Raw genomic sequence first — 27,094 nt, forward strand, 5'->3', positions numbered from 1 at the left:
CTGTTCTTCCTCTCCCAGCTTCACTCCCCCTCCCTCTGCTTCTTTCTTCCTTATTCTTTCTCCCCCACGTCTGTCTCCCTCCCTCCCTCTCTCCTTAATGTTTTTTCTCTCCTTTTCTTTCTCCTTCTCTTTTCTTTTGTCACTCTTTTTTTTGTTTCTGAATTTCTCAGACAGTATACTTCAGGCTGTCTCAATAGTTAATTAGTTTGAATCTAGAAACAACGGCAGCAAACTACACATTCTCTGGAAAGTTACAAATTTGAACATTTCTCAGACATTATCTGTCTGACTGTTTTGCCACTGACAGACACACCTCCACCCATAGTGTCTCTGAGTGGTTTGTGTGTTGCTGTGAAAGTGTGCACATGCCTCTATCTGTGCACGCTTACACACGCGCACATCTATAAACATGTTTTTCCACGTATATCTGTGTGCATGCACAGAGAGGAACTGCTGATTAGATTTTATAATTGTTTGTGCGCTTGAGCACATACTCATAAAAAAAGAAAGAAGGAAATGCAAAGTATGAAGTGTGATCAAGAAACGATAGAGCCCGTGTCTCTGGGTGCCTTAAACAGAAATGTGTGTTGAAGGGTCATGCTGAATTGTACGTAGTGAGAAAGGGAGATAAGATGTGTGTGTGTGTTTGTAAGAGAAAAGAGGAGAGAAAGAGAAGTGAGATGGGAAGGAGAGGGTGGGAGGAAGAGAAAGAAATGGGGTGATGCTGTGTGTGTGTTGTGTGCATGTGTGTGTGTGGGGGGGGGGGGGTGGAGGGCTGTTGGAAGTGAGGGGGGGCAGGCACAGTCAGTTCTGATAACAGCAACAGTAGGAGGAGGATGAGCCGTGGGACCGCCCCACTCTCCCACAGATATAAATAGGAGGTGGATTTTTTTACTCCACTCATTTCTCCTGAAGGATGAGATCCCTGAAACACCTTAAACATCACTCAAGGAACAATGTGGTGAGTTTGTAACCGAAAGATAGGGGAAGATTTTAGAGGGGAGAGGGGTGGCGGGGGGGGAGGAGGTGGCGATTACTTGTTTTGCAGTTTGTTAGTGAGCTGTTTGCACTCTTGTCCGTCTTTGTGTGTTTTGAGGGGAAGCAAGATTACTTTTGCCCCTCCACATTCACATGAGTGCTGCAGTAGGAACATCCTTCTTTTTAAAAAAAAAAAAAAAATCATAATAATAGTTGTGTTTCTATCTCTGTGCTGCACGCTTCTGCTTCTGCTTCTGCTCTGTTTGTCCTTAGGTGTCTTTCAGTTGCAACTTTAAATGTGAAAGTACGGACTCTTGCAATTATTACCCTACCTTCTCTGTCTACTTGTCATTTGTCTTTTTCTCTTTCATTTTGTCAGCCTTTCATTTTGCTGTGCTTTTTCTTCTCTCTACAGCTCCCCCCCGCTCCTCCTCCTTCCCCTCTTTCTCTCTCACTCACTCACTCTGTCTTTCTGTCTTTCTCCGGCTCCCCCCTCGCACACACCCCCTCCCTATCCTTTTCCTTTCTCTCTTCCCTCCTCTCACATGCTCACTCAATCTCTCGTTACCCTTCCCTCCCCTCCCTCCCCTCCCCTCTTTCTTTATCTTTCAGCCCCTCCATCTCATTTCTCTCTCTGTCTCCCTCCCTCCACTCCTCCCCCGCCCACAGCTCTTTCTCCTTCTCTTCAAACCTCCCTCCCTCTTTTCTCTCTCTCTTTCTCTCACACACACACACACACACACACACACACACACACACACACATGCGTGCGCTTTCAAATACACACCCAGTCTCTTTCCTTTTCTTTCTCACAAACACACAGTCTGTCTCTGTCTGACTACTTTAAAAGCAGTAATTATAAATGACGTGGTTATCAGGGCATCCAGGTCTACTCCCCTCTCCCAACACACACTCACTCACACATACACCTTTATTCCTGCTCTCTATCTCCTCTTCCTTTCTCCATCCACTCTTTTCTTTTCTCTCAGTATTGTGTCAGGAAAGGAAGCAGCTCTTATTTATATGGCAGTGTGAAGGCTAGAGTGCTGTCTGCAAAGAAACCAGGGGTCAGCTTCTCACTATACATTTTCCTACTCGTCGGAGCCATGCTGAGAAATAACCTGAAACTAGTGGCATGCAATACCCGCTTCTCTTTTACCACAGAGGGCCAATTCTGGTCATACCACAATTTCTTCCCCATAGTTTCACTGTTCTGCTTTTACAGGCGGCAGGATAAACATGCGCGTGTGGGTCTGAAACACATCCGAACCATACAATTAAGTTAGCGAATCTTATGCATTGCTTTGGAATACAGAATGAGCTCTAAGCTCAATCGAATGTCTGTTATGGATATGAGACTGCCTGCCGGCATATATCATCTTGTTAAAGAAGCCCAGTGTGGCAGGCATTATAAAGTTGGCTACGGCGGGATCTCTTAGTATAGAGTTGAGATACTTTTCACCTTTATGAATGGCAGAGATAGCTCCAGTGATGAGCTAACTTTGGTCAGCAAGGCTGTCCCAGGACCCCACAGGAAGTGCTGAGGACAGTCCACGGAAGTCAACATCCTGGCTGGACCTGCATCCCTTGTTGTGTTCTTTGTTATTCTAAAGCCTGTCAAGGAAGGAAGCCGGGTGCTAACACAGATCTGTCTTATCTCCTCAATCTAATGTTCTCTGGATTCAGAGCAAAGACATAAGGCGTAGTCCGAACGCAGCTTTCACGGAGTAGCACTGAATCCTTCTCTTAATACTCTCCCCTAATTCCCAGCTAAGGAAGACTCTACAGCTGCTGGGGTCAGTCTGACATGCTGAACCTTAAAGGCTAAATTGTATGGTTGCGTTGCCTTTGACCTGATAGATTGCAAATGAGGAAGCAAGAATATGCGAGGAGAAATTGTGCAACAGGTTTTGTAACAACGGAATAATAGAAAGCACACAGAGACACAGATGCAGTTTTGCCTCTAGTTCATTTTGACTTATGGTGTATGTCTGTGTGTGTGTGTTTTCTTCCAGGAGGAGGAGAGTGGCCGCTTGGTGCGGACATACCCAAAGATGACTGAGGGCCAAGTGGATGTGGGCACACAGACGGAGCCTGTGGTCGTGCTATCTCTGGCTCAGGCTGCCGTTCTTGGCCTCATCTCCCAGAATGAAATATTTGGGGCGACTATTGCTCCTAATGGCTTTTACACAGGGGAGCCCAGAGAATGCCCCCCTCCACCACCAGAGTCAGTGGAGTATGAGTATGCTGACCAGCTGATAGGGGCCAATGGGGACTACCTGGCTGAGCCTGCTGGGGAGCTAGAGCCGCAGCCCCACTGCAGTGAGAGAAGACGGCCCGGCCCCCGTGGGAGAACCAAAAGGCCCAGGATTGATGGGGAATTAGAGGGTCATCTGCACAATGTACCCAGTCCACAGCCTCAGGTTAAAGGTGAAAGACTTGACTCTGATACCCCTCCTTCGTGTATTCACATGAAGAGCAGGGGTAGTCCTGGCAAGTCAGATGATCCAGTCATCCAGCAAGGTACTCTGAAAGAGGAGCAAGCCTGTGGAAACTGTCCTTCATGTGTGAGAGACACATCCAGGCCACAAACAGATGGACAGCCAGAGGCTGAACAAGATGAAAGCTCTGGTAGGGAAAGAGTGAGGAAAGAAGAAGAGTTAGTAGTAGAGGAAGAAGAAGAAGAGGAGGAGGCACTGAACCTTAAGACCACCGGAGAAACAAGCAGTCCTGTGGAGAATCGTTATTATGATTCCAGTGAGGTGGCCTATGAGTCTGCAGATATGGCAATGCCAACAGAGTATGAGGAGAACAACCAAGCCATGCTGTGGTCAGACCCAGAGGGTCTCGCAAGAAGAATGCAGATTGACCGACTGGACATCAACGTGCAGATCGATGAGTCTTACTGCGTAGACGTAGGCGAGGGCTTGAAGCGCTGGAAGTGCCGCATGTGCGAGAAGTCATACACATCCAAATACAACCTGGTAACACATATCTTGGGTCACAATGGAATTAAGCCTCATGAATGTATACACTGCGGAAAGCTTTTCAAGCAGCCAAGTCACCTCCAGACTCACCTGCTCACGCACCAGGGAACTCGACCGCACAAGTGTACCGTCTGTGAGAAGGCCTTCACGCAGACGAGCCACCTGAAGAGGCACATGCTGCAACATTCAGACGTGAAACCCTACAGCTGTCGTTTCTGTGGCCGTGGCTTTGCCTACCCCAGTGAACTGAGGACCCACGAGAACAAACACGAGAACGGCCAGTGCCATGTCTGCACTCAGTGCGGCCTCGAGTTTCCAACCTATGCGCACCTGAAGCGTCACCTGACCAGCCATCAGGGACCCACGACGTACCAGTGCACAGAGTGCAACAAGTCCTTCGCCTACCGCAGCCAGCTGCAGAACCACTTGATGAAGCACCAGAACGTGCGGCCTTACGTTTGCCCCGAGTGCGGCATGGAGTTCGTCCAGATCCACCACCTCCGACAGCACGCTCTCACTCACAAGGTACTGGCAGCGCATGCCCTCCCACTTAAGGTACTGAAACCCAATGATGTGCTTTCGTCTACCATGAGATGTGTTCAAAATACACTCAGGAGTATGCTAGCTTCATGCAGCAACACATCACTATTTAAAAGCAGAAAAATGTGATTATCAACATGAGCACAAAAGAGATTTATGGGTTAAAAGGGAAGTATTTTGGACTCTTTCAATAAGAGTCTGCAGTATGAATTCTCATGGAAAAAAAACAGGGTATATGGCATCACATCCTTTTCTCCAAAACCAGTTGCTTTGTAAACATAGCCTTCAAAGACCTTGAGTTTTTGTATGCGTCTCAACCCCCCACTAGCATGTGTTTTGTGTCGTGTGTCATTCGCAAAGCTACTTCCCTTTGTGTCAGATGAATCACTCTAGTCTTTCTCTCCATTTCATTGTATAGTCTACTTTAGACTAAATTTTAAAAAAGCCCTTCTATTCATAAAACACGCTTTGTTGAATATTAAAATAAAAGTCAAAAACATGGTAAAAAACTTTTAGTTTATTCTTCCCATTGCCAGGTTTTTCATCTTTGTTACTCAACAAGTGGGGGTGGGGAGAAATATAATCTACATGAGTAGGATCAAAAAGCCAGAATACAAATGCTCAATTGCAGCAAACAGGCACACATGTGAGCGCCTTGTGATTTTTTTTTCTCTCTGTGACTCATTATTTATTTTCCACCCGACCATATATTTAAGCCAAATTAATTAAAAGGACGCAAACACTTTTTTGTGTCCCCAGGGCATGAAAGAATTCAAGTGTGATGTCTGTGCCAGAGAATTCACCCTGTCTGCCAACCTGAAGAGACACATGTTGATCCACGCCAGCGTGAGGCCCTTCCAGTGCCATGTCTGCTTCAAGACCTTTGTCCAGAAGCAGACCCTGAAAACGCATATGATTGTCCACCTGCCGGTGAAGCCTTTCAAATGCAAGGTGGGGGAAGCAAGTGGCACCTTTCGCAAAATCACCTGGATCTCGCTGGGATGAAGCAGGGAGCGATACTCACTGTTGTACTCGTGTCTTTCAGGTATGCGGGAAGTCGTTTAACAGAATGTACAACCTCCTCGGCCACATGCATCTCCACGCTGGCAGCAAGCCCTTCAAGTGCCCTTACTGCACCAGCAAGTTCAACCTGAAGGGCAACCTGAGTCGACACATGAAAGTCAAACACGGCATCATGGACGCCACGATAGATGGACACGGTGAGTGGCTTGGTGACTTTAATTAAACTCTGAATTAAAACAGATGCTATTTGAATTTGTTGATGGGTGATGTGTGGCAAATTTCCCAGTGGGACTGTTTGGGGTGAGTTTCATGTCGCATTATTGTCACTCAGTCTGTCCCTAATGCACTTTGACTCAGCATGTACTATAATCTAGTATTCGAGCATTTTGATGTTTCTGTCACTCTCTCCTTGTGTGCTCAGTAAATATAGCAGTGCCTGGATTAGACATGCCTGTCTCTATCAGTAGAGACTGATACCGAGGAGGGGCAATCTACAGGCTGTCCTAAATGTGGCCATATGTCTTTAGGAAGAGCTCCGCGTGTGTGTGTATGTGGTGAAACTAGAATTATATTTGTATCCTCCTTTGTCCCTTCTTCAGAGCCCCCCCAAGAGACAGAAGGCCAGGAGGACTACGAAGAGGAGAGCTTTGAATTCAGTGAGCGAGAAAACCGGGCCAACAACACCAACACACCTGACATCTCTAAACTCTCTCAAATGGAGTATTACAGCACCTTCGGAAAGGGCGCCGGACGCTTCAACACTGCGTGAATTATTAAAAATGACCCAAAATTGAATATAGGTGTGACCTAATGAAAATAGGATTGCTTTTTGTTTTGTTTTATTTTGTTTTTTTGCTGTTAAAGGCAAAGTGCTTGGGCTCCTCTTCAAGGACGTGAAGAAGCCTAGCAAAACTGCACATCAGTATGCACTGGACTCTAAAAATATATATACTTTTTTAATCTAATTACATATTTTTCATCTCTAAAACATTTAAAAATAATTACAGATAAATATATTTGAAGGAAATGGACAGCCTAAAATAGGAGCAAAGGATTTAAAAATATATATATACCTACACACATTTGTATATGTTGTGAGTTGTTTAACAACAGTTAAACATCATCTGAGCCCAATTTAAAAAGCACAAGCTTAGCTACAAGCATAGGTGCATATGCTGATGTCTCACTGCACGTCCTCATTCAGACAATCCCGGTCCCCCTCTCTGTGGTCAGCTCATGGGTTAAAGAAGGAAACAGGTGTTGCTGTTCATTTCACTTGCCAAAGCGAATAAAGTTGCAGAACTTAATGATTCACTTTGATTTAAACTGTGACAAACTGCAAAACGACTGAAAATGCCACTGGATTTGCAATCTGTGTTTTATTGTATATTATTGTACAGAATGTATCAGCCCTCTAGTACGCTGGCTGGTACTGCAATCAGTGCGTTGTACTGAGGACCACTGTGTCTACTTTTTACATTATTGCATTAACAAGCGTCACCCTGTATTGATCTCTAGTCTATGAATGTAACTGTTTATGTGGAATGTTTTAAGATGCTAATAAAAACGTGAAGAAAAACACTTTTTAAAAAATGGTTGGATCCCTTTTACCAAAGAATTAGATCAAAATCTCAGAGCTACTGGCGCCATTGGATTCCTTTCCTTGCTGCTGTGTTGAGCTGGGACATTGAATTTCTAGGGGTCCAATCACAGACCTCCAGAAATTACATTCAGGTTTCCCTCCCACCCATCTGTAGATCTTTTCAAAAGATTACCACAGAGAACAGACTGTGGTGCAGCATCTCTTTCAGCAAAACCTCACCGTTTTCCCTGATCCAAGCCTTCACAGGACTGCAGCATTTTTCAAAAGCAAGCCCCGCATTTGTATTGCAGTTGTGTGGTTTTTTTGTTTTTTTAAATGGATGAATCTCAACAAGAATTGTCCTCCCAAAAAACTCGGACAGAAATATTAAGTGCCCTAGTGTGTCTACACGAGCATGCCATCCATCATGCTGTACACTGGTCTCGAGTGATGAACGACAACCTCCCAACATGTGACAGGGCCACGGACCTTGTGCAAAATGATTTGGAAATGCTCAATATATTCAGTTTCTCCAGTGTTTAGCTTTTCAAACTTGTAACCTGCGAATAAGGTATCCATTTGCAATGTTGATATAGTGCATTTAAAAGAAGAAGAAGAAGAAAGCTCATTTTTGAGTTTTTCAGCTGCTGTGTTCACTCCATCACTTTTTTGTGATGACACAAGAAAGACGCTCATCTTAAATGGCTTTCTGTATTAGACATTAGTGTGGAGATAATGTTGATAGAGTTGTATGTACAATGTTGTGTACCAGGCAATACTGTAAGATAATAAATTTATTTACCTTTAAAGTGGCAGAGCTCTCGTTTGTACAGACGCAAAACACAAACAGTGGTTTAAAAGATTTATTGGCAAATGTGTGTGACACAGGCTTCAGTCTTGCCCAAGGCATTACATAGTACTGAATACTTCACATTACAAAAATAAAACCCTGCAAGTAATGGGACAGACAGTAAGGGAGGCATGAGGTTCAAAGGACAATTCTCAACGATTTAAAAACCTAAGAGAACTACGTAATCCTATAGACAGTACTTTTTTCTCCTTCTGATTAAATTGCGAGTGGATTTATTGACCTTTAAGTTAAAAATGAGGTACAAAAACAGAAGAGTGACATTGCCATCTTCGTGCTTATCATATTCTTTCAAGTCCTTCACTTTCCGAGGGCCTTATCCAGATTTGTCTTGATGGCGTCGAGGAAGTCTGTAGTATTGACGTAATGCTCGTTCAGCTTGACACTGAAAAGACAGGACACGGCACATCAGAAAAGTCAACAGAAAAACAAAAGCATAAAAACATGCAAGCAACACAAACAAGATAATGCTGTTGGTTAGTTACACAGGGATTATTAAAATAATACATTCTACATATCATGATTAAACAGACTACAACTGAGTACTACAAGGTTGTGCCCGTTTCATTTTGCATGTAGCTTTTAGACTACAGCGTATTATATGAAGCATTCATTCAGCGGCAGATGAGAAAACTGCAATGCCTTCAAGCAAACCAATGAGTCAATGCAACAAACAGATAAGTGTATACACTAAATGTGCACGAAAGCGTGGAGGAACTAGATGGCAAGGCTACAGAATTCTTGAGTAAACATTTTACAAGCTCGACATAAATCATTCTTAAGCAGATGCACTTGGAAAATCCTGCGTTACATGTGCAGTTTATTTTGTTCATTACAAATCAGAAACGTTCACTCAATTAAAACACACTTAATATTCCCTTGATTGACTTTAAAAGCCATCCTAGAAAAAAATAAATAAATCTTGCTTTTTGTCAACCTTGAAAGTGAAATTTAAATTGTGTTTTTCTTTTTAAATAAGTTGCTGAAAAATATATAGTAATGAAAACTGGCAGAGGCCTAAAACCTCGCAAATATTCCGGAAGATGAGGACAAGTTTACATAAAGTGCAGGTCAGAATCAGGGCAAAGATTAAATGCTGTCTTGGGTTTAACTTGAGGTTAAATCCACACGATTATCAATAATTAAAGATTAAAGCCATAGCGTCAAACCTTATTCATTTTCTGGCTGCCATCATAGGCTTAATGTCCCAAAACATAAAGATGCACCAAGGCCTGAATGGAAGCATCCTTCAAAATCAATGCAGCAACTGATGACTTTTTGTATGACTGATGAATCTGCAAATTCTCCTGTGAAAATTTGTGTGTTTTATAAAAATGTCATCCAGCGGTGAAAAATGGATGCCACTAGTTCTCAAAGCTCAAGATGATATCTTCAAATTATTTGATGCAATAATAAAAATAACAAGCAGCAAGTCCTTAGATGCTGAAGATGATACACGTTTGGCATTTTTGATTCAACAAAATAAAAAATGGCTACAGATTACTTTTGTTGATCAACTATTTGTTAGGGTAATCAAAACTTCCTTCAATCCTATTCCCTTGTTACATAATAAATGTAAAGGTTAAGCAGTAAACCCTTAATGTCACAAGGTTAAAGTAAAACTAGTTGATTAGATTGGTTGAGTTTAAAATGATTTATCAATTAAATGTGTTCTGTAGTGAACGTGGTAATGTTCAAATATATTACTTAATATTTCCAGTGTTCTGAAGCAAAGCAGAACTCTAGCAGCAAAAACTATCTAACAAAATGATTATTGAGTATATATACTGTGATTTCAGTAAGTCTGCAACTACACTGCAAACTAAGGTGTCAGCAGGGAAATAAACTTACTTGGACAGGCCGTGGATGCAACCTGCCAGGTCCTTGGTCATAGTACCACTCTCTACAGTCGCAACACACACCTGCTCCAGTGTCTGGGCGAACCTGCAGAAAAATGCAGACATTTATTAAAAAAGGTCACATTTCACATTAGCATGAGTAAGTTTCCTGAAATATTAATCCTCTCTTACTTTATGAGGTCAGGGTTGCCGTCTAGTTTCCCTCTGTGCTCCAGGCCTCGGGTCCAGGCAAAGATGCTGGCAATGGGGTTAGTGCTGGTTGGCCTACCCTGAAAGCAGAGATGGAGACACTGTGTGCATTAAAAACTACTAAACATATCAACTGCAGCATCAAATATTTAATAGATCTGAGCATCTGCAGACACTTGTCATTACATTCTTCACCACAAGATGGCAATATAGCTCTACAGATGACACTGCCTATGCAAGCAGAAACTTGAGATTACTAACACAGACCCCACAGGGTTGGTGGTTACTAACCTTCTGGTGCTCACGATAGTGCCTGGTCACAGTGCCGTGGGCTGCCTCAGCCTCAATAGTCTTGCCATCAGGACAGACAAGAACTGATGTCATGAGTCCCAGAGAGCCAAAGCCTAAAACAGGAAACACACCATCTTCTTTTAGTGCAACTACCCAAAAACTGGCACGCGCCTCATATGCTTGCAGGTTTCAGTGTTTTTATAACAGTGATGTTTTCCGAATATCTCACCTTGCGCAAGGATGTCGGACTGAACGTCTCCGTCATAGTTCTTGCAAGCCCACACAAAGGCTCCGGAAGACTTCAGCACTTGGGCGACCATATCGTCGATAAGCCTGTGCTCATACCAGATCTTCAGTTTGTCAAACTCTGGCTTGTAATTCCTGCAGAAGACACAACACAATAAGATTGTTTTTTTTCTTTTTCTTAAAAAGAACATTAAAGTGATAAAATGGTTATAAATGTTGCACCAAATACTAATTAGACTAATACTAATTAATTTGAGCTTAAATTAAATGCATTTGTTGATTTAACAATAATTGTGCAAATGACACTGGACAAATGGGTCATTGATAAATGTGCACACATAAGCAGAAAGCTAGAAGACACTCACTTTTCAAAGATATCCTGGAAGATGTCTTTAAATCTGCCGTCGTAGGCTTTAAGAATGGTGTTCTTTGTGCTCATGTACAGGGGCCACTTCTTGGCAATAGCGTACTGGAAGCAGCTGTGTGCAAAGCCTGTAATAGACTGATGAAGGGAATAAAGAAACAAACAGTTCATGACTGCTGAAGGCTTTATCAGTTGAACAGGGGCTAACAACCTTCCCCTTATCAAGTTGAAAGTCATCTGCGATGACCTCTGATGTTGTAAAATCAAACAGACCCGTGCTGATGAAGGCAAACAAAACAGTAGCAAAGAGAGTTGAAACGACGATAGAGGACTGCAGAGACTGCGGTGTGCATTTTACAACTCAATAGCAGCTTATTTGAGAGTTCAGGCAATATGAGGACAATAATACACACAACCCAGATGTTAAATAACTATGGCGTAGAATTAAGCAAATCTTTTAACACCATCTGGATGTTGCAATACCAAATTTTATACACATTCTTCTATTTTTTAAGAAACCAATGAAAAAAAATATTTGAAGCCTACACCAAAGAGCAAGCAAAGTTTAAAAACCAGACCTGTACTCGTATTTGCTTACACGCCACCCTAAAAAGACCCGTGTTCTAAGATATCATCCACAATAATGCTGGTATAAATTTTTACATCCAATAAAAACGTCATGTTGCGATATTATTGCATAACCAGTCAAGCCCAGGCAGGTCTGACACGCGAGAGCCACGTGTTAGCCTCCAGTAGCAATTGTGCACCTAAAAGGAGCTACTTTAACAAAGTACAGTACTTTGTTGAAATAGTAGCGTTGCCACCTTTAGGGGGAACACTCTCTTGCATATTTTACAAACATGTTTCACTACTTGAGGCGAAAAACCCCCCAATATGATCAGTAAGGAGTAACTCATTTCAACTCGATCAACTTACTGCAGTTGTTGTTTAACCGATGCGTTAAGCAGGCATCTCACACTACTGCTTACATTTTTCAGGGAAAAACACTACAGGGAGTGCAGAATTATTAGGCAAATGAGTATTTTGTCCACATCATCCTCTTCATGCATGTTGTCTTACTCCAAGCCGTATAGGCTCGAAAGCCTACTACCAATTAAGCATATTAGGTGATGTGCATCTCTGTAATGAGAAGGGGTGTGGTCTAATGACATCAACACCCTATATCAGGTGTGCATAATTATTAGGCAACGTCCTTTCCTTTGGCAAAATGGGTCAAAAGAAGGACTTGACAGGCTCAGAAAAGTCAAAAATAGTGAGATATCTTGCAGAGGGATGCAGCAGTCTCAAAATTGCAAAGCTTCTGAAGCGTGTGGAAAAACCAAGGTGCAAAATAACTGCCCATGAACTGAGAAAAGTCAAGCGTGCAGCTGCCAAGATGCCACTTGCCACCAGTTTGGCCATATTTCAGAGCTGCAACATCACTGGAGTGCCCACAAGCACAAGGTGTGCAATACTCAGAGACATGGCCATGGTAAGAAAGGCTGAAAGACGACCACCACTGAACAAGACACACAAGCTGAAACGTCAAGACTGGGCCAAGAAATATCTCAAGACTGATTTTTCTAAGGTTTTATGGACTGATGAAATGAGAGTGAGTCTTGATGGGCCAGATGGATGGGCCCGTGGCTGGATTGGTAAAGGGCAGAGAGCTCCAGTCCGACTCAGACGCCAGCAAGGTGGAGGTGGAGTACTGGTTTGGGCTGGTATCATCAAAGATGAGCTTGTGGGGCCTTTTCAGGTTGAGGATGGAGTCAAGCTCAACTCCCAGTCCTACTGCCAGTTTCTGGAAGACACCTTCTTCAAGCAGTGGTACAGGAAGAAGTCTGCATCCTTCAAGAAAAACATGATTTTCATGCAGGACAATGCTCCATCACACGCGTCCAAGTACTCCACAGCGTGGCTGGCAAGAAAGGGTATAAAAGAAGAAAAACTAATGACATGGCCACCTTGTTCACCTGATCTGAACCCCATTGAGAACCTGTGGTCCATCATCAAATGTGAGATTTACAAGGAGGGAAAACAGTACACCTCTCTGAACAGTGTCTGGGAGGCTGTGGTTGCTGCTGCACGCAATGTTGATGGTGAACAGATCAAAACACTGACAGAATCCATGGATGGCAGGCTTTTGAGTGTCCTTGCAAAGAAAGGTGGCTATATTGGTCGCTGATTTGTTTTTGTTTTGTTTTTGAATGTCAGAAATGTATATTTGTGAATGTGGAGATGTTATATTGGTTTCACTGGTAAAAATAAATAATTGAAATGGGTATATATTTGTTTTTTGTTAAGTTGCTTAATAATTATGCACAGTAATAGTCACCTGCACACACAGATATCCCCCTAAAATAGCTAAAACTAAAAACAAACTAAAAACTACTTCCAAAAACATTCAGCTTTGATATTAATGAGTTTTTTGGGTTCATTGAGAACATGGTTGTTGTTGAATAATAAAATTATTCCTCAAAAATACAACTTGCCTAATAATTCTGCACTCCCTGTACTTCTGCTACTCGTGTGTTTATATTTGACTTGTGTCACTAACATGGTACTATAATGCTGCTTTTTTAAAGAGTCGCACTTCAAATTAGGTAGTGTGTCATCAATGACAGTAGCTCATTGAAAATGCTGCTCATTTAAGCCTACAATGCTTAATTTCAAGAACCAGTCAAACGTTGTTCTGTATTTTTTCTCTGTAACGTTAGAAATATTGCTATTGGACACTTTCTTAAAATCTAGTGACATTATTGAGGTTATATTGCCTCCAATTTGAAATACCATCAGCTGTTCTTTTCACTATATGAAAATGTCCATGTATTTACATTGTTTACCTTTTATATTATATTCTTAAAAATAATTAAAGGTTCTCATTTATATGTATATGTTTTATATGTTCCTTTTAGAACTTCTGGGCAAATGTTTAAGAATGTAAAAATATTAAAATGGTAAACATTTCAGTAATATAAAACACTTTACAGGCCAAACATATAATATTGCTTTATAACACCAAATGTAAACATTGTATTTTAAAATTTATGGTATAGCAGTATTTCTAATATTTTGAACATTTGATGGTTCTACTCTTTCTTTGCATGTCCCCGTGGTTCTCACGTAGGTGTTAGAAGAAGTTTATGGTGTTTAAGCCCATTGTGGAGACCGATGTGCTGTATAATTTACAAAAATACAGTTTCCAGGTCCGTGCAAGAAGGTTCAAAACCACATTCATGTAACAGAGGCCTTTTTCTAGGAACAAGCTCTTTCCTTTGTCCTTCTTCAGTTTGGGCCTTCCTAGTTCTGTCACAACTTCACTTGCCCTGCTGGTATTCACATTTCTGCCAGAACCCATGTGTAAGATTGCAATTGGTCACCCAAAATATTAAAAAAATATTGCCATAAGCAGTACATTTTGCTAACTAAAAGAGCATAATATGACATTTTATTTTGCCACATAAATCTAATATTTTATAGCTCCAATTTAAATTTCCTGCTCAGTCAAACTGTACTGTTTATAGAAAATCTCAGGGCACAACGTTTGGTAGCCCCTGGCCATCAACAGCAATGTTTCATTAACAGGCAGGAATTCATTAAGACCAAGATCTTACTCACATGAAGAAGCTTTTCTCTTTTGTTACTAGTTATGGACACTTGATCTGTTAAAGTTGTTTGTTGCTGTTGATGATTATTTAGCCACACTGGCACAAATCGGTTGGCTCATTTTTCAAGATAAATGCGGGAACTGTTGTTTATTGTGAATTTCTTAAACACACAACAGGGTACTACTACTGTAAATATTAGCCAGTGGAAAACAGCCCTCAACAAACACACATGAATAGAAACAAATGTGGGCTCGTACCGACAGGCCGACTACAGTTTTGTTGTGATTTTCTAAGAATTTAAACAACAAAAACAACCAAAATCTGCATTTTCCTTTAAGTAGAAGTATCTGCTAACCTCATCTGTGTTGTACATGCCCATTCCACAGCCACCCGCAGGGAAGTCAAAGACCTCCCATTCCTTGTTTGAACTACCATCAGCAGGTGAGAAGATTATCTTGAATTTGCCGGGCTGGTCGACAACAAAGTCTGTTGCTCTGTACTGTAGAAGAAACACAGAAAGTTAGACAGAAAGATATTTAGTACTTCTGGCTCAAAATGTGGGAAAAAACAAATAAACAAAATCAAGCCCCACCTGATCACCGAAGGCGTGTCTGCCAATGGTAATGGGCTGTGTCCAGCCAGGAACAAGCCGGGGAATGTTCTTGCAGATGATTGGCTCACGGAAGACTGTGCCGCCCAGGATGTTCCTGATGGTGCCGTTGGGACTCTTCCACATCTTCTTCAGGCTAAACTCTTTATATAAAAAACAAACAAAAATTATAGGTAAGTCAATCATTCACGCATGTGCAGTGTTGGTGAACACCTATTTAGCTTTGCAGTTTACAAGATCATAGCTGCATTCATATGGGGAAAACACCAGTTGCTACCTTTTTACAAAGGGTACTTGTGGAAAACATGCATTAATAAACAATTTAACTGAATTTGTAGCCATCCTGTAGGGGATGATTTTTCTTTTTAATTTTATTAATCCTCTAAAAGGCATACAGGTATACAAAGTTAAACAGGAGATGCTTGACATCTTAGTCTGTGAAGGCTTTTTTTTTTCAAAGCAATCTGCCTCCTGTCAAAGGAAGGTTTTAATAATTCAACGGCTTTAAAATTAATCACTTAACGTGCCTTATTAAACAATGTGTGCCCATTCACACTGCTTTGAATCTATATCTACTAAGCCCAAAATTGCCACTTTAAAAAGTCATCGACGTGGAATTGTATTGCCAATGCATTATACACTAATACCACGTAAATGTGTTTTTGTACACAGGAAGCTATGGGGGCAGTATCACCTATATCGTCTGCCAAGACTGCACTCAATACTAACGAAGGAGAATGTAGTGGAACGGCAAAAAACAGGGACAGAAGAAAATGGAAATGGAGATTTTTTTTTTTTTGAATGTGAAAGCATTTCACAGAAAACAAATAAAGTGCAAAGTTTAGCTTTCCTTCCACGACAGCACAACTGCAGTGCACGAGCATTTAGAGCGCCAGCACCCTAGAGCTGTTACATTAACACTGAATGGATCAGTTTTAGGGTGTTAAGTGCGTTGCATTGATACCTTATTTTAATGTTTGTTCAGTAATGCTTATGTTAGCTTACCTGTCGGAAACTCCTCAGGATGATGCTTGCTAAGCAAACACCGTTTCAGTTTTGTTAGCTAATGAGTGAAATGAGTAAACAATTAAATAGGAGTATCTACACCGTCTTCTAGTCCCCCCCACCCGCGTTATATTAGGGTTTATTCTGAGTACTAAACCTCTCCCACTAATGTTAGATTTTTAATCTGTGGGTTGGAGCATATCAATAATTAATTATTTACTTAGTCATTTATTATTTAATTACTTAAACTTTTTGATTGTCATTGAACACAACACCATCTAAGAAACTATGATATAGAACCAAATTTGTGATTAGTAATTCTGCTTTGTTCTGTTTTACTAGTATTAAGGCATACAGATGAGTTTGTGCTGTAAAGACGCTCATGCGCCTCTCAAATGGCTGAAGTCATGACAGAGAGCATCTTTAACATTGTTATGAACAGCTGATAACATTCTCAAAGATAAGAGCAAGCTTCACTCCAGAGCATGTCCACTGCAATCATGAATTCATGAACTGAACCACCTGTAAACTTTTTTTTGGACTGGGAAAAAAAATCTTTTTGATTTCATTTGAAGCTTTATTTGAACTTAGACCTCAGCCAACTTTGCTTTCCTACTATCACATTGTTTTTTTGTTTAAAATACTACTAGCACAAATACTACTATTTAATAATATTACTTGATATTTTTTATTTATTTCATTTTTATTCTGACAGTCTTATTGAGTGATGTTAAAAACATATCTAATTACTACAACAAACAATTGTTGACTAATCGAAGTAAAATTGGCAGATTAATCAACTACAAAATAATCTTGAGTTGCAGCCCTACAGCGCTGTATTCAAAAATATTTGGACTTAATGTAGCAATCATTTTGAGAGAATGAAAATCTTAAGTCTAAAGTGCTCTGAAACTAGAAATTAATAATTGGCGATTAAAGATTTGGTAAAGACCTTCAACTCTGGCTTCGTCAGGTGTGATGGTGGCACACTTAACCGCCACGCTGTACTTCTTGGTAGCCAGGGCGGAGTCGATGGTGACTTGGTCATCAGTCTGGTCGCGGTATGGCAGACCCAGGTCGAAGTACTTCAGCTCAACATCAACATTGGTCAGGATGAGCTAAACAATCAAAAATTAAAATTAATTAATTAAAAGGCCAAAAAAAAAAAAAAAAGGCACCAACAGTGCAAAACCAGGTACGGACAGTAATGTCTGAACAGAAATGCAGTCTTGCAAATGTGTCACAAAAGATCTTACCTCCTGCGTGTAAACACTGATGCATAACAGATACTGTTATAACAATACTGCATTAGTGTACTGTACTGTAAAGTGATGCATTAGGTCAGAGGTCGGCAACCTGCGGCTCCGGAGCCGCAGTGTAGAGTATTTAGCTGAAGTTTGTTTTATTTATGTTAGTTCTTTTTTTTTTTTAAAAACTTGTAGTTCTAAATTGGAAGATTGTGATATTGAAATATAAAAATAAAATTATATTTTATTATTTTTTCATTGCTCAAAATAGGAAGCCGGTGTACCCGCTGAAACGCCGTGCATTTCAGGTAGGCCAAATATGGATCTTCAGATCCACATTATGTCAACAGCTGTTCTCCACTGTGAAACAAAACAAACACCGCTCACGCCTCACAGATGACAGCTTACAGTCCTGCGTAAAGATTGCGGTGAAAGTGACTTCGTACAGCCCCGATTTGCAGATGCTGTGTGCATATGGGATATGTGCAGAGGTTCAGGAGCAGAAGTCCCATTGTAAACATATCACGGCAGACCTGACGAGGTTACCGTGAACATGCATTTCAGCATCTCTTTATTGACCACTTTTCACACACGGTTGCTGTAGCTCACAGCCCGACATATACCAACAACAGCAGAGATAGCACAGACGTTAAGGCGTCGAGGCGTGATTGCGGGTGCCGCTCAGGTGCGTCCGCCTCCCCTGCAGCGGCACTGCAGACCACGCCCCGCCGCACACATTAACCTGGTTAAATACATATTTAGGCAGAATTTTGCAAATATCTACTTTTCATTTTTTAGCAGCATAGTGCTTTTTTTTTTCAATTATTTTTTAAAAGTCAGGTCAAGGCTCCAAAAGCCCAAAGGCGATATAAGGGTGGCAGCTCACAACAGTTTTTGTTTGCTACATGGATCATTTTAGTTCAGGTTGGTGTCTTTCCTTTTGTTATATTTCTTTAAGAGTTCAAAATGTGTTAATTACATAAATAAAATCTAATTTTCTCATTAGCACTTCATGGATTTCATAAGCAACACACCTTAGTTGTTCACACAAAGCATAAAGGTAAAAAAACGATATATACAGTGTTATCTTCATTTTAGATGTCAAAAAGTATTTGCGGCTCCCAGTGTTTTCTTTTGCGTGGAAACCAGGTCCAAATGGCTCTTTGGGTCTTAAAGGTTGCTGACCCCTGCATTAGGTGTTCAAGACTTCAAAATTTTCAGACCACTAAAAGCATATAGAAGTTAGAGGTGGGAATCACGAGGTACTCCACAATACGATATCGCAATACTTCACTCACAATATGATAGAAATGTTTAACATTTTGCAATATGCCAAATATTGTGAAATGTTAAAAATCACAAAGTATTGCAACAACATATCAAAGTTAAACATTGTCAGTATCAGTTTTATCCAATAAGATTATATCAGTTATTTTTTTCCCTGCAAAATGAGATCATCAAGCACACCAACACTGTCACTAAAACCTGCAAAATGCCATAAGAAAGAGTCAGTCTGCCATCAATCTATAACTGAATGGGGTCAAGTTTCTGATAATACAGCAGCTAATTGTAAATATACAGCTAATACAGTGAAAACTGCAATTAACTGTAAATAACTATTCACCAGTAAATCATCAGGCAGCCACCAAATTATTTATTTTTTGTAGAAGCAAAGAGTTTGCTCATGTGACTGAGCCATTGCACTGATTTAGAAAGTAGCTTTGTCAAGCTAAGCGTGCCCAGTGTTGGATGGGTTTTCAGTTGAGCCAAATTAATGCAAGTTTGGTCAGCTAACATTGTGTCAGGGTTGTGCTGCATGAGATGAGCCCGCTTGTTTTGTAGTCTTGCCAGAGTATTTTAATTTAGTCAATAAAATATAAATCTTATCAAGTATGAAATATCAATTTGGTGCCCCTGTAGCGATACAATATTGTCACAAAAAAAGCAATATCATGCTGTATCAATTCCCCAAGCCTAATTGAAATGATTATGTTCCAGGGTGTGTGTTTTCTAGACAGTGAAAACTGCTGTACAAACATAGCCCTGTTTGCTATATTAATAAAGTGATCAGAATGAAATCAGCAAACTATCAGGCAGCCTTAAGAACATATTTAACGTGGAAATCATCTAGATTATTTAACAGAAAAGATTCTTAGAATCTTGGAAAGAACCCATTTAAAAAAAAAAAAAAAAAAAAAAAAGATAGGCTTGGGAGCCAGTAAGTGGAAGCAACCATCATCATATAACGGGCTCCTATCACCAGGTTTTACAGCCTCCTCCAGAATAAATAGACGCAGACACCTGGCATATTGACAGCCGACGTAAACTCCCTATAGTTAAAGTGTAGACAGACTTGTTTGTCCTACCATAGCTAGGATTATGCATTTGAATTGAAGAAGACAGAATTCAGATTTCTGGTGGCAATATTTTACACACTGAACCAACAACAGTTTTCTGTCATAGGATCAACACATGGATCCGGAGGGCAAAACACTGTTACAACACACCAGCCAATTGTGGACATGCCAGAGAACTAAAGCACAATCCTATAAAATTTCCATCAATTTCTAGCCATGGGTATTTAGAGCACCTTCTAAAAAAAAGAAATATATGCGGACAAACTGCAAGTTGTGGGAAACTGTAATCCATATTCAGCACTCACTGCAGTGAGTCTTCTCACACTGCACCTAGGATGACAGTGTGCAGAGACGCATACAGTTAAATTCACTTTAAACCTGGACGGGTCGTTTGTGCTGCTGTGTTGGAGGTTAATGATATTGTCAGAGCAAAGGTGAGGGCAAATAAGCCAATGTTTGCTGACAAACATCAATCTTTGAGTCATTAGCTTCAGGGCTGCTGTAGTTATCTTTCAGTGACAGCAGCAATAAAATCTGTGACATTCTGGTTAGCTAAGATAAACAATATTTAATGGCATTAATATATATCTCATAACTTGAATCAAATGACAGGTAAACCTGTCCTGTAGCTAACATCAACTACAATTAACAACCTGGGGTGCTGTTGATGAAGGTGGGTTTGGTGTGGCTGACTGCATGCATGTATGGCATGGTGAGACAAGGTTTGCTTGCAAGCATTGCCATTCACATGAGCAACTACCCATCAGTTTGGCTACACAAATGCAGTAAAACTGAGTCGCAGTAACCCTGGTTTTGCAATCCAGACAGATATTTCTGCAAGTATGTGACATCTTTTAGAAACTATGAATAGAATTGGCTTTGATTGGACCAAACAGCCAATTAACTGTCATATTCAGCACCCCATCAAAATCTTAAAAGACAACTTGACAAGCAAACGAGCGTTGTGCAAACAGCCAGAAATGTTCTGCCCTGAAGATATTTTTTCACCAGCATTTTAAAGATCCCCTAGCCTGTATCACAAAGACCTGAGTTTTAATTTGCATGACTTTAGGGAATAATTAAATGTACCATTTTCCCTTTGAGAGTACCTAAAAAACCCATAAAATGTACCTTGGGATCACTGATTGTTAACAAGACAAAACTGCTCATCAGCTGTCAAAAACATTCAATGATTGAACCTCATGCTATTCTGCGTTTTCTTCCTGAGCCAACAACATCTGCTCTCTCTGGAGAAAATCAGCCACCGAATTACCAAAGCCCCTCCCCAACACACATACATAATCCTCTACATAACACTTCCCACACAGCCACCTGCCAGCCTGCCAGTCAGGCAGCATGGGCTCACAGTTTTCCCCCTTCAACCTTGGATGCCACTTTATCACCTTCTCTTTAATGAACTCCCAGATGATCCTGGTCATCTCGTCTCCGTCCATCTCCACCACTGGGTTTGCCACTTTGATGCGTTTGTCGGCATCTGTCAAAAATAAAACGTGAAATACAAAAAACATGAGACTGCTGTGTGCCAATCATAGAATAAATGCATTGATTAAGGGGAAAAAAGAAAAGGAAATGAATTATACGCAAGAGGATGAAAACCCGTCTGGTCAGACCAGCATTTAACAATTTAATGTTTAATCCTAAATGTGCTTAAAAACTACAAAAAGCTGAAATCAATTTGGACCCAAAGCTATTTCTATTTTGCATCCACAAGAGCAGACTCCTTGCACCAACCACAGCTCAAATTTCCATCCAAAACATGCATGAAGAGAGTCCCTGGATCTGGAAGGATGACATCTCTCATTTGTGCTTATTTAGATTTGGTATGTTATGTTGAAGGTTATTTCTAAAAATCCATGGCTCCAGATTTATACTGACTCTAAAATCAACTCCCTTCTAAACTGGGCCAAGTGAACCACAAAAAGGAACCGTTTTTTTTTTTAAGTTAAAAATGTAACTGGCAATTTCTGGCAAGAAAAATTATAGAAAATCTTTGCATGTAACAGAGTGTGAATCTAAACTGTTTATTTTAAACTAGAGCATATGGTTCGGTGTATCTTTTGGATCAATTCGATTTTTTAGTTTAATGTTTAGTTTGCTATATAGATAATATATAAAGATTATATAGGAAGTCATCCAGGAGCCTGGTTCTGCTGGAGGTTTCTTCCTGTTAAAAGGGAGGTTTTCCTTCCCACTGTTGTCAAGTGCTTCCTCAAAGGGCGTCATTTGATTCTTGGAGTTTTCTCGCATTATTGTAGAGTCATTACCTTATGATATAAAGCGCCTTAGGGCGACTACTGTGATTTGGGGCTATGTAAATAAAACAAAATTACTGAAAAATTTGGACATTTTATTTTCTATGAGCTAATCACTACAGCTCCATTCAATACTTCTTGACACATCCTTGTTTGTAGTTAGCATGAATAGCCAACTGACCACACGGTAAATAGCCATTTTAGAGAAACACCACTTCAATAAAAGACCAAATATTATTGATTAGAGCAAGTTTTGGTTTACTCTAAAGCCATTCTTTATTTTGAGAAATGCATATGTTCTTACAGGTAAAAATAATAATTTATTTGTAGGTTTTCTTAAAACCATCAAACCTCATTAGAAAACAAAGTGCTTTATTTTTACACTGACTTTTTAAGACTGTCTCTTTACTTCTTTTCCACTAGGACTGATATGGATTAGTATGTTTAATCATATCTCCTCTCAGCCTACTCAGTGTGCGAGTGCTGCCAGCGGGAACATTTCAGTGAATAGGAAAGTACAGGGGGGAGGTGCAGAGGATCAAGTGACTCAAATTTCCCAAGCCAAGCTTATGCTCCCCCACTGCCCTAAGAGTAAACAGTCAAGTAAACACAAGGTGTCCTATGGAAACAGGGTACAGCCAACATTTTTAAGAGTGGAAGATATTATATTCATTTAAAACTTAAGCATTAGTCTGAGACTGAAGACATCTGATGTAGCTGGGATTTTGAAGCTATGGTAGCACCTGTCAAAACAGCCTCTGCTCTTATCCTCCGCACCCTGCTGACTGCAGAAACATGGCGACCGTGCACTGAAAATGACCTCTAAGGAAGAACAGTTGTGGCTTTATGTTATGTTACAACTATGTTTATAGGATAGCATATTACACAGACAGAAACAAATGCAATGTCTGTAACAGAATGGTGAAAAAGTGATTATGTTCTGCTAACTTGCTGTTGTTTTGGCTCTGACACACAACTGTATCACACAATCCTTAACCTATTGGAAATTGAAGAAGGAAATATGTTCAGTTTTGGCACATAACAAAGGAAACTAGAATGATGACTTGTCAGCAGTTTTATTTTAAAACAAATCCATCAATATGACTTTGGTTACTTCCCAACAACAAGCTGGCAGCGATGTTAAAATGAACAGAAAAGCTTTTTATGGATTTCCAAGTTCTGTTTGAAAAATGCACGCTGGAAATTACTTTTACGGCAATTTGAGCTGAAACAGTCTGCTGGCAAAATAAACAAGCTATTGCAATAAATCACTTAAGTGATTCTTTCAGAAAAATGGGGAAAACTATAGGCTGTATATGAGAAAGAGCTGCTTTCTTTCCAAGAGACAGAGGGTACAGTCAAGTAATCTGATGTCTTAATGGTTAGTTAGGAAATGCAAATAATTTAACCGTTTTCTCACATTTTATAAGCAAATCAAGATTAGATTTTTTTAAAAATCAATTCCATAACAGACTTTGCCCTCCTCCATCTGCTTTTGGAAGAGTACAGACTCTTCCAGCATTGTTTCGTTAACACATTAACTACTGTCAGGCAGAATTTCTGACTCGTTCAACCTAAAACTGCAATATCAGGACTTTACTCTCACAATGTGGAGGGAGGGGAGCCCAGGAGAGAGCTGAGCAGGTTATGTAACTTATGAGCGTATCAACAAACTGGAGGCTGAAGGGCGAGCTGAAGCACAGTCATGTGGGCCTGCATGCCACATCACTCGCGAACGCATCGGGGACAGATCTGCAGGATTTGTTCGACCACTTGTAGCTATAGTCAAAGGCAGGTGTTTGGAGAAATATGCAACCGAGATAATCATTTGAAAACGTGCACAATGACTTGGCTCTTCTGTCGATTCAAAATAAGCACATAAGGCTTTTTTTTAATGCTAAAAATGCACTTGAGAAGGCTCAGTGTTTTTTTTAATTATTTCTCTTTCTTGAAGGACAAAGAAATCAGTTGGAGAAGAATTTGTTTACAGGTGATAAAAAAATCTTTAAACTGTGACTTTGAACCAGAAGACGTTCAATAGTGGAAAGGAGGGAAACAATAAGACTAATGACCTCACCTAGCCTGCAGTGTGGGACTGGAGTATTTAGAGCTTTTAAATACCCTTCATTTTTAGCACAGTGTACTAATTTTAAATTGAACTGTGAGGTGCCTTGTGGAAATTACGGTCAAGCAGTCAAGGACAATCCAAAATGATGTGTGTCTTAAGGAGATGAACAGAATAAGCATTGATTAGGTTCCCGCCTGGTTAACTTTCAACACAGTAGGACAAGCCTTAGCCCACATCAAGTTTTAATCCAATACTTGGAAAAGGCATTTACGAGGTAAGCAAACAGCTAAAGCTAAGCTGCAGACCTGAGTGCGAGGCTCGGGTAAGGAACTTTTCATTCACTATCACGATAGTAGACAGTGGTCAATGCAAAAGCTTTGAAGCTTACAAATAAAGCAGCATTACACGGGATTGTGAAATTCAAATCAAGTTTAACGACATGTTGGGTCAGCTTTATAAGAGCTGTTAAAATTTTAAAAAGTGCATACCAGCAAAGAGGTGCTACTAAACCACAATGCAACTTGTGGCTGGAACAAAAGAAACCAATCAACACTGTCAATCTTCCACTTTTAGTGTGGCACGCAGGTTTTACACCTCGGAAAAATGAAACACGATTCTATCACACTGTGGAAGTGTTATCAAATCATGCGATCACTTTATTAGAATCCTCGTGATAAAGAGCGTTTGGAGGCGTTGCTGTAACAAACACTCCTGGGGTATGATCCCTAACCACCATCAAAGAGGTACATGCCGGTGATTCAATCGGATCTGAGCCACAGCGTCCTTCAGCTGACCCACTGTTTTATGAACGGTACCTGGTCATGCTAGTGCGTTTTTGTTCTTTTATCTTATATATCTTATAATTTCAGCCGCATTTAATCTGGGATTGCTGCAGAGCGCACGTCATAAAACGGGATTCCTCTCCGAATCGCAAAAACACAAATCCATTCAGCCTGATCTCCCTTTTTATTTATTTTTAGAGTCTTGTTTGTTAACATTTAGAGGGAACATAAAAGTAACAAGCCGCACAGTGTTTTACAGTCTAAATAGCAGGGTGAGATGTGGTCTTTATGAGCAGCAGCCTGGATGCAACCCAGATGAGAAGCGTAATGTAGGACAGAGAGCGCCATACGGCAGCAGCGGCGGCAGCCATTGCTCTCCATAGCGGAGACTCGTATGCGGCGACTGACCTTGGGAAAAGTTTCCCCCAAGTAATTCATGCGCTGACGATCTCACGGCTGACGGGCAGCTCATCCTTTTGGACAACAGAATTTAACCGGGTTCCTCTCGTGGTTATTTTATTATCCACCTCAGAGATTAGCAGCTTTGGGAAAATAAATAAATAAATCCGCAAACACAGCTAAAAACGGAAGATTCGCTTAATTCATCAACTGCCAGCTTTTGCACTGCACCGCCACTTTTATCATGAATCTTATATTCTAGGTCAGAGTAGAAGGCATGTAAGCCTGCCAGGGTTTTTCCGTTTTAATTCATTCGAGTCCGCATATCTTTACATTGTCCTCCACGGTTCCTCAAAGTTTGAATGGAGGAAGACAAAGACGGGTCGTCTCGCTGAGGCTGCACTCATCTTTTTTTCGACGTTTACATTTTTTATCATTAAACAGCCTCCGTTTACTCAAACATGTTAACGGCCATTTAACGGTCGTGGGCATTTAAAGTATCGGTGCCCTGCGCTCAGGAAACCATTAAAGGTATTAACCGCATCCTACTTGGCTAGCAGCACAGTCAGCTAGCACGGCTACGTTAGCTCCGTAAGAATAGCCGGCTAACCTGATATCGGCTTTTTCTATGTACGCTGACATTGCATTAGCTCACCTAAATGCAACCAGAGCTACATGTTTTTTTAAGAGGCCACGTTAACACCAGGCCAGGTCAAGCTGCAGTTAACGGTCAACATAATGATGCTCGGGATGAACCGGCTATCTCTCCACTTACAGTTTCTTTGTTGCAAAGTCTGACAATTTGCAGCCGGCGCAAGCACCGCCGGGTTTCTGGAAAAAGCAGCTCCAGCAGATCTCGAAAGGGAGCTGAGGACTTTCAAGTATCCAGCCATGTCTTCCCGGGACCGAAAACACTTTGCGGTGAACGCTCGACGAAACACAGAGCTAAAGAGGGGGGCAAACGCTCCGCGGCTCGCTGCAATATAGTCACCAGCTGCAGCACCGCCCTTCTCCCCTCCCCGGCGGGACACGCTGAGTGCTACGTCAGAGTCACACATACCCAGAGGAGGGACCGCAACAAAACGGCGGTTAAACACCACAGAGGCTCGTTATAGAGACCGGATAACCCCGACTGAATCAAGGTGAACTACGGGGTAATCCACACAAAGGTCACAGCCTGCAAGCTTAGAGGGTGATGAATAAAATATTTTACAATTACGGACAATTGACATCTGGCACATACATTTTGAGGTCCATACAATTCCCCGAAACATCATCGACCGCGATCAATTGTTATGCCCAGATAAATATTGAGTATATGCGGGCTTTCTTTTCTGTACAAACCACAATAACCCAAACAAAGTCATCAGGCTCATTTACTCAAAGCTTAATGCGGAGTTTAAAAGTTTTTTTTACAGTTGTTACAAAATAGTTCCAATCTAATGCTCATTGTAGAAATATTACCTGTTTGTTTTCTAAATATATTAAATTAATTTCTGAAGCTCTGCGCATTTATAGTCACCCAATATTCATTAAGATCTAGCTAATGCAGGCCTGTAATTTATTATGTAGAATACATGCTTGATCATATCTTCATATTAGAGGAAACCCACTGAAATAATCAGCAACAATGTAATGTCCTAATAAATAAATCAGAATAAATCTGCTTGGTTTTAAGGCAAAAGTACTACATCATTAACACAAATCGCAATGACTGAGATATATAATGCTTTAAACAAACTCAATCATAACAGATTTATCTTTGATATTTTCTGTTTGACAATTTTCATCACAAATCATTGGTAATTTAGCAGT

The 27,094-nt window shown here is 40.6% G+C and overlaps 2 protein-coding genes across 3 annotated transcripts; one reads left to right on the top strand and one right to left on the bottom strand.

The window, feature by feature from the left end:
- Positions 1-841: 841 nt before the first annotated feature.
- Positions 842-7,919, top strand: znf710a (zinc finger protein 710a). 2 transcript variants are annotated; one of them, XM_084933382.1, is made up of 5 exons: positions 842-961; positions 2,994-4,520; positions 5,265-5,456; positions 5,551-5,725; positions 6,128-7,919. In XM_084933382.1, the coding sequence occupies exons 1-5, from the start codon at positions 917-919 to the stop codon at positions 6,295-6,297; spliced, it is 2,109 nt and encodes a 702-aa protein (XP_084789508.1). In that variant the 5' UTR covers positions 842-916; the 3' UTR covers positions 6,298-7,919. The 2 variants fall into 2 exon arrangements, with proteins under 2 accessions (XP_084789508.1, XP_084789509.1); XM_084933383.1 differs by having other exon boundaries at positions 845-961; positions 2,994-4,490.
- Positions 7,920-7,959: 40 nt separating this feature from the next.
- idh2 (isocitrate dehydrogenase (NADP(+)) 2) lies at positions 7,960-26,272 on the bottom strand. The gene is made up of 11 exons (XM_084933384.1): positions 26,055-26,272; positions 21,161-21,252; positions 17,106-17,271; positions 15,131-15,291; positions 14,894-15,037; positions 10,929-11,065; positions 10,547-10,698; positions 10,318-10,430; positions 10,009-10,106; positions 9,830-9,922; positions 7,960-8,363 (listed from the first exon to the last, which is right to left on the bottom strand). Exons 1-11 carry the CDS (start codon positions 26,170-26,172, stop codon positions 8,279-8,281), a joined length of 1,359 nt encoding a protein of 452 aa, XP_084789510.1. The 5' UTR covers positions 26,173-26,272; the 3' UTR covers positions 7,960-8,278.
- Positions 26,273-27,094: the final 822 nt, after the last annotated feature.

This window comes from Perissodus microlepis, chromosome 7 (assembly GCF_051167445.1).
Source record: "Perissodus microlepis isolate ML-2025 ecotype Zambia chromosome 7, ASM5116744v1, whole genome shotgun sequence".
Lineage (NCBI taxonomy): Eukaryota > Metazoa > Chordata > Actinopteri > Cichliformes > Cichlidae > Perissodus > Perissodus microlepis.

Bases quoted from the DNA above. Each gene is read 5' to 3' on its own strand.
- idh2 (XM_084933384.1), bottom strand. From the start codon at position 26,172: ATGGCTGGATACTTGAAAGTCCTCAGCTCCCTTTCGAGATCTGCTGGA. The intron at 11,066-14,893 runs GTTAGCAGATAC...TCCCTTCATCAG, and splicing joins GCATGTACAACACAGATGAG to TCTATTACAGGCTTTGCACA. The intron at 8,364-9,829 runs GTAAGTTTATTT...CTGTCTTTTCAG, and splicing joins TGCATCCACGGCCTGTCCAA to TGTCAAGCTGAACGAGCATT.
- znf710a (XM_084933382.1), top strand. From the start codon at position 917: ATGAGATCCCTGAAACACCTTAAACATCACTCAAGGAACAATGTG. The intron at 4,521-5,264 runs GTACTGAAACCC...TTGTGTCCCCAG, and splicing joins CGCATGCCCTCCCACTTAAG to GGCATGAAAGAATTCAAGTG. The intron at 5,726-6,127 runs GTGAGTGGCTTG...TCCCTTCTTCAG, and splicing joins CGCCACGATAGATGGACACG to AGCCCCCCCAAGAGACAGAA.